General features: G+C 43.6%; 1 protein-coding gene across 1 annotated transcript in view; it reads left to right on the top strand.

Moving 5' to 3' along the window:
- Positions 1 to 1821: 1821 nt before the first annotated feature.
- NR3C1 (nuclear receptor subfamily 3 group C member 1) overlaps positions 1822 to 11249 on the top strand; it is a 116661-nt gene continuing 107233 nt past the window's right edge. Inside the window, 2 exon segments of the mRNA XM_030320559.1 lie at positions 1822 to 1922; positions 4380 to 5594. Of these exon segments, the coding sequence (XP_030176419.1) occupies positions 4396 to 5594 (1199 nt within the window). The 5' untranslated portion in view covers positions 1822 to 1922; positions 4380 to 4395.

Here is an 11249-nt window from a genome sequence, read left to right as displayed (position 1 = left end):
GCTGGGGCAGGGGGCTGGGGCGGGCGTCTCCCGCGCGGACTCCCCTAGCCCCACGCCCCTCTCCTTGGGGACAGGCCACGTGTTTCCCTCGGACTGAGGGGGAGGCGCGTAACGGGAACAGCTGGAGGGAGTTAAATGCTGACATTTTAAAGCTGCGTGTGTTTTGTTTTGTTTGGAGGGGTAGACGTCTCGTGCACACGAAAGGGTGGGCGACGCACTGAGTCGAGTGCAGCAAATGTCAATATTCGGGTGAGGGGCCTTCACGGGAAACTTGGACACTGGTCCTGGAGGGGGTAGAAGGAGAGGTCAGGAGTTTGCGGGGGAGGGAGGGCGTACTTTGCAAGCAACTTACTGTTTCGCTTGCAACTTGCTTTTAGGCCTGCCACCCCCTGCTTTCCTTAAAAATAATAATAAAAAGTGCAAAGAAATTCAGCACGCCGGAGGTTTTGCATTTGGCGTGCAACTTCCTTCAAGTGTGAGCGCGCTAGCAGGGAGGGAGGGGTGGGGGTTGAACTTGGCAGGCGGCGCCTCCTTCTGCCGCCGCCGCCGCCTCGCAGACTCGGGGAAGAGGGTGGGGGACGGTCGGAGCGCGGGGGAGGGTGGGTTCTGCTTTGCAACTTCTCTCCCGGTGGGAGAGCGCGACGGCGGCGGCGGCTGCAGACGGGGCCGCCCAGACGATGCAGCGGTGGGGGACCTGCCGGCACGCGACTACCTCCGAGTCGAGAGTATGTACGCACCGACCCCCTCTTCTGCCCTCCCTTCCTTAAGCCTCCCCAGAGGGCGTGTCTGGCTGTCCGGCCCCGAGCGCGGCCGAGACGCTGCGGCACCGTTTCCTTGCAACCCTCGTAAGCCCCGTGCTAAGTGACACACTTCGCGCAACTCGGCTCCGAGGCGGCGGCGCGGACCACTCCCGCGGCCCTGCTGCGGGCCGCGCCCCGGCCCCCCCGCCCCAGACAGCCCGCTGTCACCCGCAGGGGCGCTGACGGCGCTTGCCGCCGAGGGACTGGGCCAGCTCCGGAGTGGGTCGGGAGTCGCGGAGCTGGGCGGGGGCGGGAAGGAGGCAGCGAGAAGAGAAACTAGAGAAACTCGGCTTCCCTCCCAAGCGCGCCCCAGAGAGACCAGGTTGGCCGCTGCCGCCGCCTCTCCCTTTTCTCGGGGGGTGGGGGCGCGAGAAGTCCCGCGCGCTCGGGGAGGGGGGGCGGCGGCCGGCCGCTAGGGTCGGGGCAATGTCGGGGGTCGGGGGCGTTCAGGCGCCGTCGGGGCCGGGGTGGCGGGGGCTAGCGCGGAGGGCGTGGGGGCGGGGGCTGCGGCCGCCCCTGCAGTTGCCGAGCTTCGCCAACAGGTTGCACCGTTCCCCGCCGCCGCGCGGCCCCTCGGGCGGGGAGCGGCCGGGGGTGGAGTGGGAGCGCGTGTGTGTGCGAGTGTGTGCGCGCCGTGGCGCCGCCTCCGCCCGCCCCCCGATCGGTCCCGCTCGCTCGCCGCGGCCGGGCGGCCCTTTCGCGTGTCCGCGCTCCCTCCCTCCTCCTCCGCCTCCTCCTCCATTTTGCGAGCTCGAGTCTGTGACTGGAGCCCGAGTCACTGCCCGCCCGTCGGGGACGGATTCTAGTGGGTGGAAGGAGACGCCACAGCCGGAGCAGCCGAAGCGGCGGGGCGCCGGGACTGAGGACGCGCGCCTGGGAGCCCGGCTCGCGGGGACTGGCAAGGGGCGGGGGGCTGGCTTGTCAGCCGGGAAATGGGAGACTTTCTCAAATAGGGGCTCTCCCCTCCCCCCCATGGAGAAGGGGGCGGCTGTTTACTTCCTTTTTTTAGAAAAAAAAAAAAATCTCTCCCTCCTGCTCCTCCTGCTTTCACACGCTAAGTTGTTTATCTCGGCTGCGGTGGGAGCTGCGGACGGTGGCGGGTGAGCAGCGCCTCTTCCAGAGGTAAGAGGTGGGGAAGGGCCGGGGCTCGCTCCCCCGAGGTGCGGGCCGGGGACGCGAGGCCGGCTCGGGGGCCGCGGCGGGAGCCTGCAAACTTTTATTAGCCTCGGGGAGTGGGGGTGGGGGCTGGTGAGGGCCGGGTGACGGTGACGAAAGGGCAGCGCGCGGGTGACAGCGCTGGCCTCTTCCTCTCCCTCGGCCGCGGTGCCCGGGTCGGGCTGAAGGGGGAGGAACCTGAGCTCGGTCCGAGCGGAGCCTCTCCGAGCTGCCCCGGCTTGCAGTGCTCCGCTTTCCGGGCGCGGAATTCTGGCTTCTCCACTCCCGGCGCCCCAAGTCCCCCCTCGGTGCCCTCCCAGGGGGCCGCCCAAACACCCGTCATTTTCCCTTTTTTTTTCTTCTTTTTCTTTTTTCTTTTTTACGGTGAACACCAAGCCGTGTCTGAATGCTCCTCGACCGAATACTTCCACTCCACCCTAGTGCGCCCGAGCGCGATCAGGGTTTCTGTCGAGGCTCCAGTGCGTCTCCTTTCTGGAGGGCGCGCAGGGATGTGTGTGTGTGTGTGTGTGTGTGTGCGTGTGTGTGCGCGCGCGCGCAGAGAGAGAGAGTGTGTGTGTGTGTGCGTGTACACACGCAGGGGGCTGACAGCCTGCAACTTGGAGACTTCGGCCAGGGCTGGCGTTATCTGGTAGAAGTGGGCGTGTCGGAGAAAGAACTCAACAGGTCTGGACACATTTCTTTTACCCTTGCACTTTTTTTCTCCCCCAGGAGAGGGTTTGTTCTTCCGTACTTGGCATCATTGCGCGCCTGACGCTTCTAAGTGGTCCCTTTTAGAAAAAGACCTTCCCTAGCCGGAATCCTTCTGTGGTCAAGCGCTAGTTTGACGTTTGGGGCTGCAGGCTTGGTAACTGCCTCCTTGTAATACCACTTAAGACCCCTTGCCACGGTTCATTAAGGCCGGTGAATGTGACAGTTACTTGCAATTTAAACTGGGGGATAAAGTGGTTTGAGAGATTGTTTCGGTTTTTTTTTGAAGTATTGTTTTGGTTTCGAGTTGGAAGGCAGCTGTCAAAGCCGCGTGGAAATTCATTAGGCTCCATTTGATACCTTGTGTTTACAGATCCTTATCCGAGAAACACGGCGAAGGGGCGGAGAGATCGAGCAGTTTACCCTAAAGATGTGTAGGGGCAGGTCCCCAGCCCCGTCTCCACCTTCATCACACTGCACTTCCCGTGAGGGCCATTGAAGTTTATGCTTAAGGTCTCTCCGCACAGCAGAAGTTTCCTTCCATTGCATAGGATCTGATTGTAATGTCCCAGATCTACTTACCAAAGTCTTGGGCTGCCTGTTAATAACATCGTGATGAAAGACAATATACTAGCAACCCAAGACTCTCGAGAACAGCTTCCGAATTGGGATTGGTGAAGGTTTAGAACACGAGAAAATTATTCTGAGTATTTCATTGGGTATTATTTTATTTGCGTTTATATGAACGTGATTCCACAGTTGCTTTTTCTGTTTCAGTACCTCTTTATATGGAAAGGGAAAAAAATCTTAATTTAGGGATAAAATAGTGTTTCCTCCTGAAGGTCTTAAGCAATTTTGAAAAAAAGCTTCATTAGGAGTCTATTGTTTTGTAAGGGTTGAGAGAGTTATATTTGTTTTTAAGTAAGCTAAACTTGTAGCGAGAAGCTGCTGCACTTTCTTTTGCTTTTTAAAATCCAAATTTTAGTTGGCCTGTATAGAACATATTTCATTTCCTGTGTCCAAAATTTGAAGAAGGCAGGCACTTTGAAACAGACACATTTAGTAAGAAATAGGGGTTAAATATACATGTCCTTTTTATGGTATTGGAAGATGAGCAGATCATCATTGTTTATTTATTTATTTTTTAATGTGCGTGGTTCATCCTAGATTGTACTGAAAGGTTTGGATGTGTGACTGGCAGGTAGGAGGCCAGTTTGGGAGCGATTTGAGAGAGAATTCTAACATAGTAATTAGCAAATTTTATGTGTATGGGTTCTCAGAAAAGCAAACAGCCTTGACTGATTGAAAGGAAGTAGGAATTTTAATGATCATACTCTTTTTAAATTAAATACTTTGACATCAGTTTGAACCTTTAGGATAATCAGATGTAATGAGTTATAATGTCTGTGATTAACAAAGTTACAGTTCTGTGAGTGGCAGGATGAATAGCCAAGCTTAGTTTGATACAATTTTGCCCTCCGCTGTGCAATTGAAATGCATTGTGCTTTTAAATGTGCCACACTGAATGGGGGCAGGGGATGCGGATTTTTTTATTCTGGAAGACAGAAGCTACTTTAAACAAGGAGTTAAGAGTCGGAGTTAACTAAAAGGTTCATTTAACTGGCTCTTACTAATCAGATCACTGAGATAATGTGACTTTATAGCTTATTATGTCTCCCCCACCTTTCTTTTTTTTTTCTTTTTTCCCCCTGGTAGCTGATGATATTCTCTGATGGACCCCAAGGAATCATTAAGCCCCCCCAGTAAAGAAGAAATCTCTAGCAGTGTGCTTGGTCGGGAGAGGGGAAATGTGATGGACTTCTATAAAACCCTAAGGGGAGGAGCTTCTGTGAAGGTTTCTGCATCTTCACCGTCACTGGCTGCTGTTTCTCAGTCAGACTCCAAGCAGCAAAGACTTTTGGTGGATTTTCCAAAAGGCTCAGGAAGCAATGCACAGCAGCCGGATCTGTCCAAGGCAGTTTCGCTGTCAATGGGACTGTATATGGGAGAGACAGAAACAAAAGTAATGGGAAATGAGCTGGGATTCCCACAGCAGGGCCAAATCAGCCTTTCCTCTGGGGAAACAGACTTTCAGCTTCTGGAAGAAAGCATCGCAAACCTCAATAGGTCGACCAGTGTTCCCGAGAACCCCAAGAGCTCAGCGACTGTTGCTGTTGCTGCTGCCCCCACAGAGAAGGAGTTTCCAAAAACACTCTCTGATGTCTCTTCAGAACAGCAAAATTTGAAGGGCCAGACTGGCACCACCGGGGGCAATGTGAAGTTGTATACCACAGACCAAAGCACCTTTGACATTTGGAGGAAAAAACTCCAGGATTTGGAATTTTCTTCTGGGTCCCCAGATAAAGAGACAAGTGAGAGTCCTTGGAGATCAGACCTCTTGATAGATGAAAACTGTTTGCTTTCTCCTTTGGCAGGAGAGGATGATCCATTCCTTTTGGAAGGAAACTCGAATGAGGACTGTAAGCCTCTCGTTTTACCGGACACTAAACCTAAAATTAAGGATAATGGAGATCTGATCTTATCAAGCCCCAACAGTGTGTCACTGCCCCAAGTGAAAACAGAAAAAGAAGATTTCATTGAACTCTGCACCCCTGGGGTAATTAAGCAGGAGAAACTGGGCCCAGTTTATTGTCAGGCAAGCTTTTCTGGGGCAAATATAATTGGTAATAAAATGTCTGCCATTTCTGTTCATGGCGTGAGTACCTCTGGGGGCCAGATGTACCACTATGACATGAATACCGCATCCCTTTCGCAACAACAGGATCAGAAGCCTATTTTCAATGTCATTCCACCAATTCCTGTTGGTTCAGAAAATTGGAATAGGTGTCAAGCATCTGGAGATGACAACTTGGCTTCCTTGGGGACTTTGAACTTCCCTGGCCGATCGGTGTTTTCTAATGGCTATTCAAGGTAAGCCAGATGGTTTTCTGTCTCTTCGGAATGGACGTAAGATGGATGGATAGACTTCAGTATTCAACAATTTGTGTTTGTCTTCCAACGACTCCTGTGCTTTTTTCGTGTGACTAAATTTTAAGTGGTCCTTTGAAAGTAGGTGGTCTTTCAATCATGCCTAAGTGATGTATCTGTATATAAGCATTTCAACTTTTCTTTGAAGTAATGGCATCCGGTATCCCACTGGTCGGTAGTGGAAGATTTTATTTAAAAAATTCTAAATAATTTTGCTCATTAACAGGTATCTTAAGTAAAAATTACATAAACTTAAGAGGGCTTTCATATGTAATATTTGTGTGTGCTTTGAAGTACGCTGTTATGTTAGAGTAAAATGTACCCTTGATATTTCACAAAATCAAAAGTTGTGCTCTGGGTTTGTACACTTGTAAAATAGTAGCTTGAGGAGATCTAAGGGTTAAAATTAGAAGATTTAACAATGAGCCTTTTCTCCAGACTGAAGCTTCTGTGGAGGAATTTGAGTTTGGAGATTGCTAAAGCAGTGAGCAGTGTACCTGACCGTAGCCCTAGAGGTGGGACTGCTGTTCAGCCTTCTTAAGAAAGGAATTGGTGCCAAAATGGTGCAAAACAAAACCTCCCTTTCCAGAGAGTTCCTCCAAGTTCTCAAAGAGACACCTGATGGCTTCAATTCTCAGCTGTCATTTGATTTGTTCCCCTTTTTTCCTCAGACATTTATAAGTATACTGACATTTCCTTTTGACCTCAAAAAGGTCTCTTAAAATGAAATTAACAGGAAAACGTTCTAAACTGAGATGGATCTATTGATAGGGGTTAAGGTCTCTATCCTGTATCCCTGTCCCCAATTCAGATTGTATGTCACATTTTAGGTGTGAAGGAAATATAAGAATGTGATTGTAGAGACACGGGATTGATTAATCAGTGGTGTGTTTTGTTTTGTTTGAAAGGCAGAGTAGACAGTGATTTACTTGGACATGAGCCTTACAAGGTTTTTTGTTTTGTTTTTTGTTTTTTTAATGTTGGTGGTTTTCTTTGTTCCTAATTAGTCATTGAAGATTTTATTTAAAACTCTCTTTAAAACACTTTTTCTGTTAAAGATCTATCTTAACAATGGTGTTTGTCTCTTTTCTATCCTCTTGAAGGAGGAAGGTTTTCTCGTTGGGGAAAAAATTCAGACCTAGATTTAGGCTAGGTTCTATTCCTTTAAGAGGCTCACTTGGTTCTTGTATGCCTTCATGTAAACTGCCTACTAATCTATTGTGTAAATAATCTTTCCTTTAGAATACCACTTCAACTTTTTGTTGTCATTCTGAATGGAAGGCTTAACAGGTTTTCAGTAAGGAAATTTGAGATATTTCTTAATGCGTTAGTTGTGTCTAAATGTTAAAAGACATGCTGTGTTTTAAATTTTTCAGTATCAAAATTTTGGCAATGTAATTAATGATTCGGGGTGCTTGGTTGTCTTAAAGAGTGCTGTTCATTTGACTAAGTTATTAGGAAACTATTACTGAATTATAAAATGTAATTGTACAAAGAAGCATAATATATCTTAGGAAACTCTGAGGGATTATTAATGCATTTTGTTCTAGCAATTACCACAGTACTGTTTTCATTTTTCTTACTGTAAAAAAACATAGAACAAGACTTACTGATTTTTCATTAATAGTGAATTTTCATTAAGCCTTGTAAACTCTGGGGTCTGGAGCATAAGTCTTAGATGAACATAGGTGACTTTAAATCATTAAATATCATTTTAATGCCTTTTATAGGAATTTATGACATGTAAAGTGCCTTCACTTATTTTTAATTTGAGCCTCATGACAACCTTATGGCGATTAGCAAAGGAGTGATGATGTGGTTCTTTTGAGATTCTTTAATAACCATTGAAATGATTATTTTTATGCTGGTGTGTGATTTGTAGTTACAACCAGTAGTTTGTGTCCTAATGAAAAGGTGTCATATACAGGATAATTGGCTAACATTTGAAAACTTTACACCTTACGGCATTAACTTAACACGGGGAACTGTGATTACCCAGAACAAAGCTTCTTCCAAGTAAATTCAAACAATGTTTCTTTTCTCACCATCACTGAATTAGTCTATTGTTTGCAAACAACAGCCCTGATATAACTAAAATTGGTTGCTTTCTCTCCTCTATATGTTACATGGTTCTGGCCAAACTGTGAGCAGTGACCCAAGTGATGAACAGGTTGAGATCACAACTGTAGTGAATCCTGACTTTCTGACTTTAGGTATAAAAATGCTGTATGCCATTAATAACTTGACTTGCATTCCTTTTTAATTTAAAAAAAAAAAAGCATAAATTGACTTTTTAAGATGTCACTTAAAATTGCTTTTTCTCAAAATGCTTTAAAAAATATGTTTTATACTCTGTTTTCCCAGGGGCAGTCACTCCTAATGTGTCGACATAGTTTAATATCCAGTTCACATTTGTTTGTAAAATTATGACTATCCTGACTGAGCGTAGTCAATCAAGTATTTTCTTTTTAAGAATTACGTTCCTTCAGTGATAGTGGAACAGGAGAAAACCTAGTGACATTCAAAGATACTCTTTAAGTAAAACAAACTAGCGTTACTAACTGAAATCGCTTCTTACATACTGAAATTAGACAAATTGAGCATACACTTGTAATGCTGATGAAAACACATTTCTGCATAATTTGATTTTCAGCATTGTTTCACTTACACATTAATGGTGAAACTTCTGAAGAGAGGCAGGGGAGTGAATGGTTATAGAATGGAATTAGAGTTTTTATTGGGATTATGTTGAAACTTGAGTGTTAAAAAGTTGACCATTTTTTTGAGGGTTAAGATTATTGAAGAGAGAGAGTGATGGAGGATTAATTTGTAAACTCAGGCTTAGGGACAATTTAGGGCTCTAATTTACAAAGCTCTGAAAATTTATGTAGATTGTAACATCTCTTTTAATTGCATCTGCGTCCAGTTGTATTTACATAATAATATTGAAGATCTGTGCACAGGTTGAGTGAAGCAAATTCTGCCCCTTTTCTCTTTTTTTCCTATGAATGCCGTGCTGCATGTTTTCTCAGAGAAGGGACATAAGGAAGAGATTTTGTTTTGGTTATGATTTACTCCTTTTTTAATGGATACTTGGTTTATTTCCTATCTTCTGTTTTTCTTATCCTTATGAAAGTTCTGGTGGTGAGCATTTCATGGTCTTTTTTGGATTTAATATTTACAATATTTACTCATAGAATTTGATTCCTGTACGTTAAAGGAGATTTGCTTTAGGTGTTTACATATTTATTTTTAGCTTTATGATAAAAATCTTTTTCTTTTTTTTTTTTTAACGCTGTACTTTGTTATGGCTGTCTTAGTAAAAGAAAAAGATAAAACACACTGTGTATTCAGGTGTGTCAGTTTAGTGTGGAAGGCCTCAGATACAGAAATGTGTGATTAGCATGTGGTGAGGTTTTACTGAAATAACTTCTTATGATGTTTCTTCGGCCATTCTATTATGTTTGTACAGTTGCTGACATAATTTGTATTGTGATGCTGTTTTGGTTTTGTCTATAGCTGTAACAGATACTTGAGTCAAACACCTTGAAATACATCATTGAATGTTTATACATTTTATGAAAAACTTGCTCTAAAACATACCTTGCATAAATGTAGGTTAAGTGCAAATTGTATTAAAAATGAAATTCGTATGTGGGTGGAGATTACTGTAGGGGCCTTTTGAGATTTTAGTGGAGAGATTGGATCAAAAGGGTTTATTTTAGTATGAGTACCTAATGTGAAAGAGCATCTGTATTAATTGGTTGGTTATATAAGTCTTAATCCACTCTGGCCTGCAGGTGATTGAAGTAGCCTAGTTGTTAGGAAATCTTAATTTACATTAGATTTACCGTAAATCTGGGGCATATTTCTTAAAACATATTTTTTCTCACTTTAAAAGATTACACCTAATTTTAATTTTAATTAGCACCCTGGTAATTGTATAACGTAGTATTTACAGGTATTTGGCAAATTAATGGACACCTGCTTCCATATTTGAGTCCTGTAAAGCATATATTGGTGAAGTGTGTTGCATAAGAGTTTTTAAGAAGTATTTTGTTGAACTAAACTGTAAATGAAAAAATACAAATTCCTGATTATTGAACCTTACAGAAGAGTTTAAAAGCCCCTGCTTTCCTTGTCTCTGTAGTTTCAGAGATCCAACTGCTCTTTTCTTCTGGTTTATTCATTTAAAGAAAGAAAAGGTCCATTTTCCCTTTGAATTGTGTGTGATCATTTCTATGCTGAACTGGATTAGAATGTGACTTTTAATGGTGATTTTTACCTTCATTTCACACATTAAGGTGCATATTTTAGAAAATATACGCTGTTGACTTTATTCCTAACTGTCCTCACAAATGTCCCTTGAATTCAGGATTTCCCATGGAGTTTGTGAATTAATGGTGTTGGGGGTGGGGGGGGGGGGGGGAGAGGGAGGATCAGAAGAAGTGTGGAATGTGGAGGCTAAGTTTAGAAGTATCAGGAACGATTTTGAAAACCAGAAGTTTGTATCAATTGTCATGAAATTCAGAGAACTAAAAAGGAGAAATCTGGGGTTGTGTTTATGTACAAGGGAGGGCACTAATCAGAATTACAATTTAGCTTCTTTTATTTGAGGTAGAACTCTGGAGCCAAGTATAGCAATATAGCCCTAACTCTTTAAGGGTTGCTTTATTGTCTTTTGCTGTGCTTTATTACCAAAAAAAAAAAAAAAAAAAAAAAAGGTATGGAGTAGACATTTTAGTTCCATTTACATTATTCCAGCTAAGATCAAGTCCATATTTGTCCCGTTTTTATTTAATCTCTTTAATCAATGAAAATCTAGTTACTACAATAGAGTTGAAATAATGATGATCTTAGGTTGATGAAACCACTTTGTATTTACTAGTACACTTTTACATTCACTGTCATCTGATAAGGGATGCAACCCTTTGTTTTAGTATTGTACTTTCAGGGGCTGTGTGTTTTTCTGCTGGAATATTGAGGAAATTAAATTCTTATTCAACAGTACATAGATAGAATAAATTATGGGGTTTTGCAATTGCTAAATAGTCATTTAAAGTATTTATATTGCAAATATAGTCCTTAAAGCTAATTATTTTGAATGGAAGTGTGTCATCCCCTAATTTTATTTCTTGGCTAATTTAAATATTAATATGTTATCTTGGTAGAGCTGCATGTTTTAAACATACTTTTCCAGAGTAACTCAAATATTAATTTTTATTGCTTTCAAATACTTTTTGAGCCAGTTTCAAAATATTATAAGATTGATAGTGTTTAATAATGCAGTAAATTTAGGCAAAGTACCTCTTTATTTTAGAATTCTTTTAAAAGTTCATGGTATAAGGCACCAAATATATACACACACGTGTATGTATATATGGTAAGAGAAAGGTTTAATGATGATTAGTTGCAGATGTTTATTTAGCACTATTGTCTTACATGAAGTTTTATTTTTTAAGTTTATTTATTTTGAGAGAGAGCAAGAGAGTGGGGGTGGCCAGAGAGAGAGAGGGAGAGGAAGAATCTCAAGCAGGCTCTGCGCTAATAGGGGTTCAAACTAATGAACTGTGAGATCATGACCAGAGCCGAAATCAA

Source organism: Lynx canadensis, chromosome A1, assembly GCF_007474595.2.
Source record: "Lynx canadensis isolate LIC74 chromosome A1, mLynCan4.pri.v2, whole genome shotgun sequence".
Taxonomy (NCBI): Eukaryota; Metazoa; Chordata; class Mammalia; order Carnivora; family Felidae; genus Lynx; species Lynx canadensis.
This window is presented reverse-complemented; position numbering and strand designations above follow the sequence as displayed.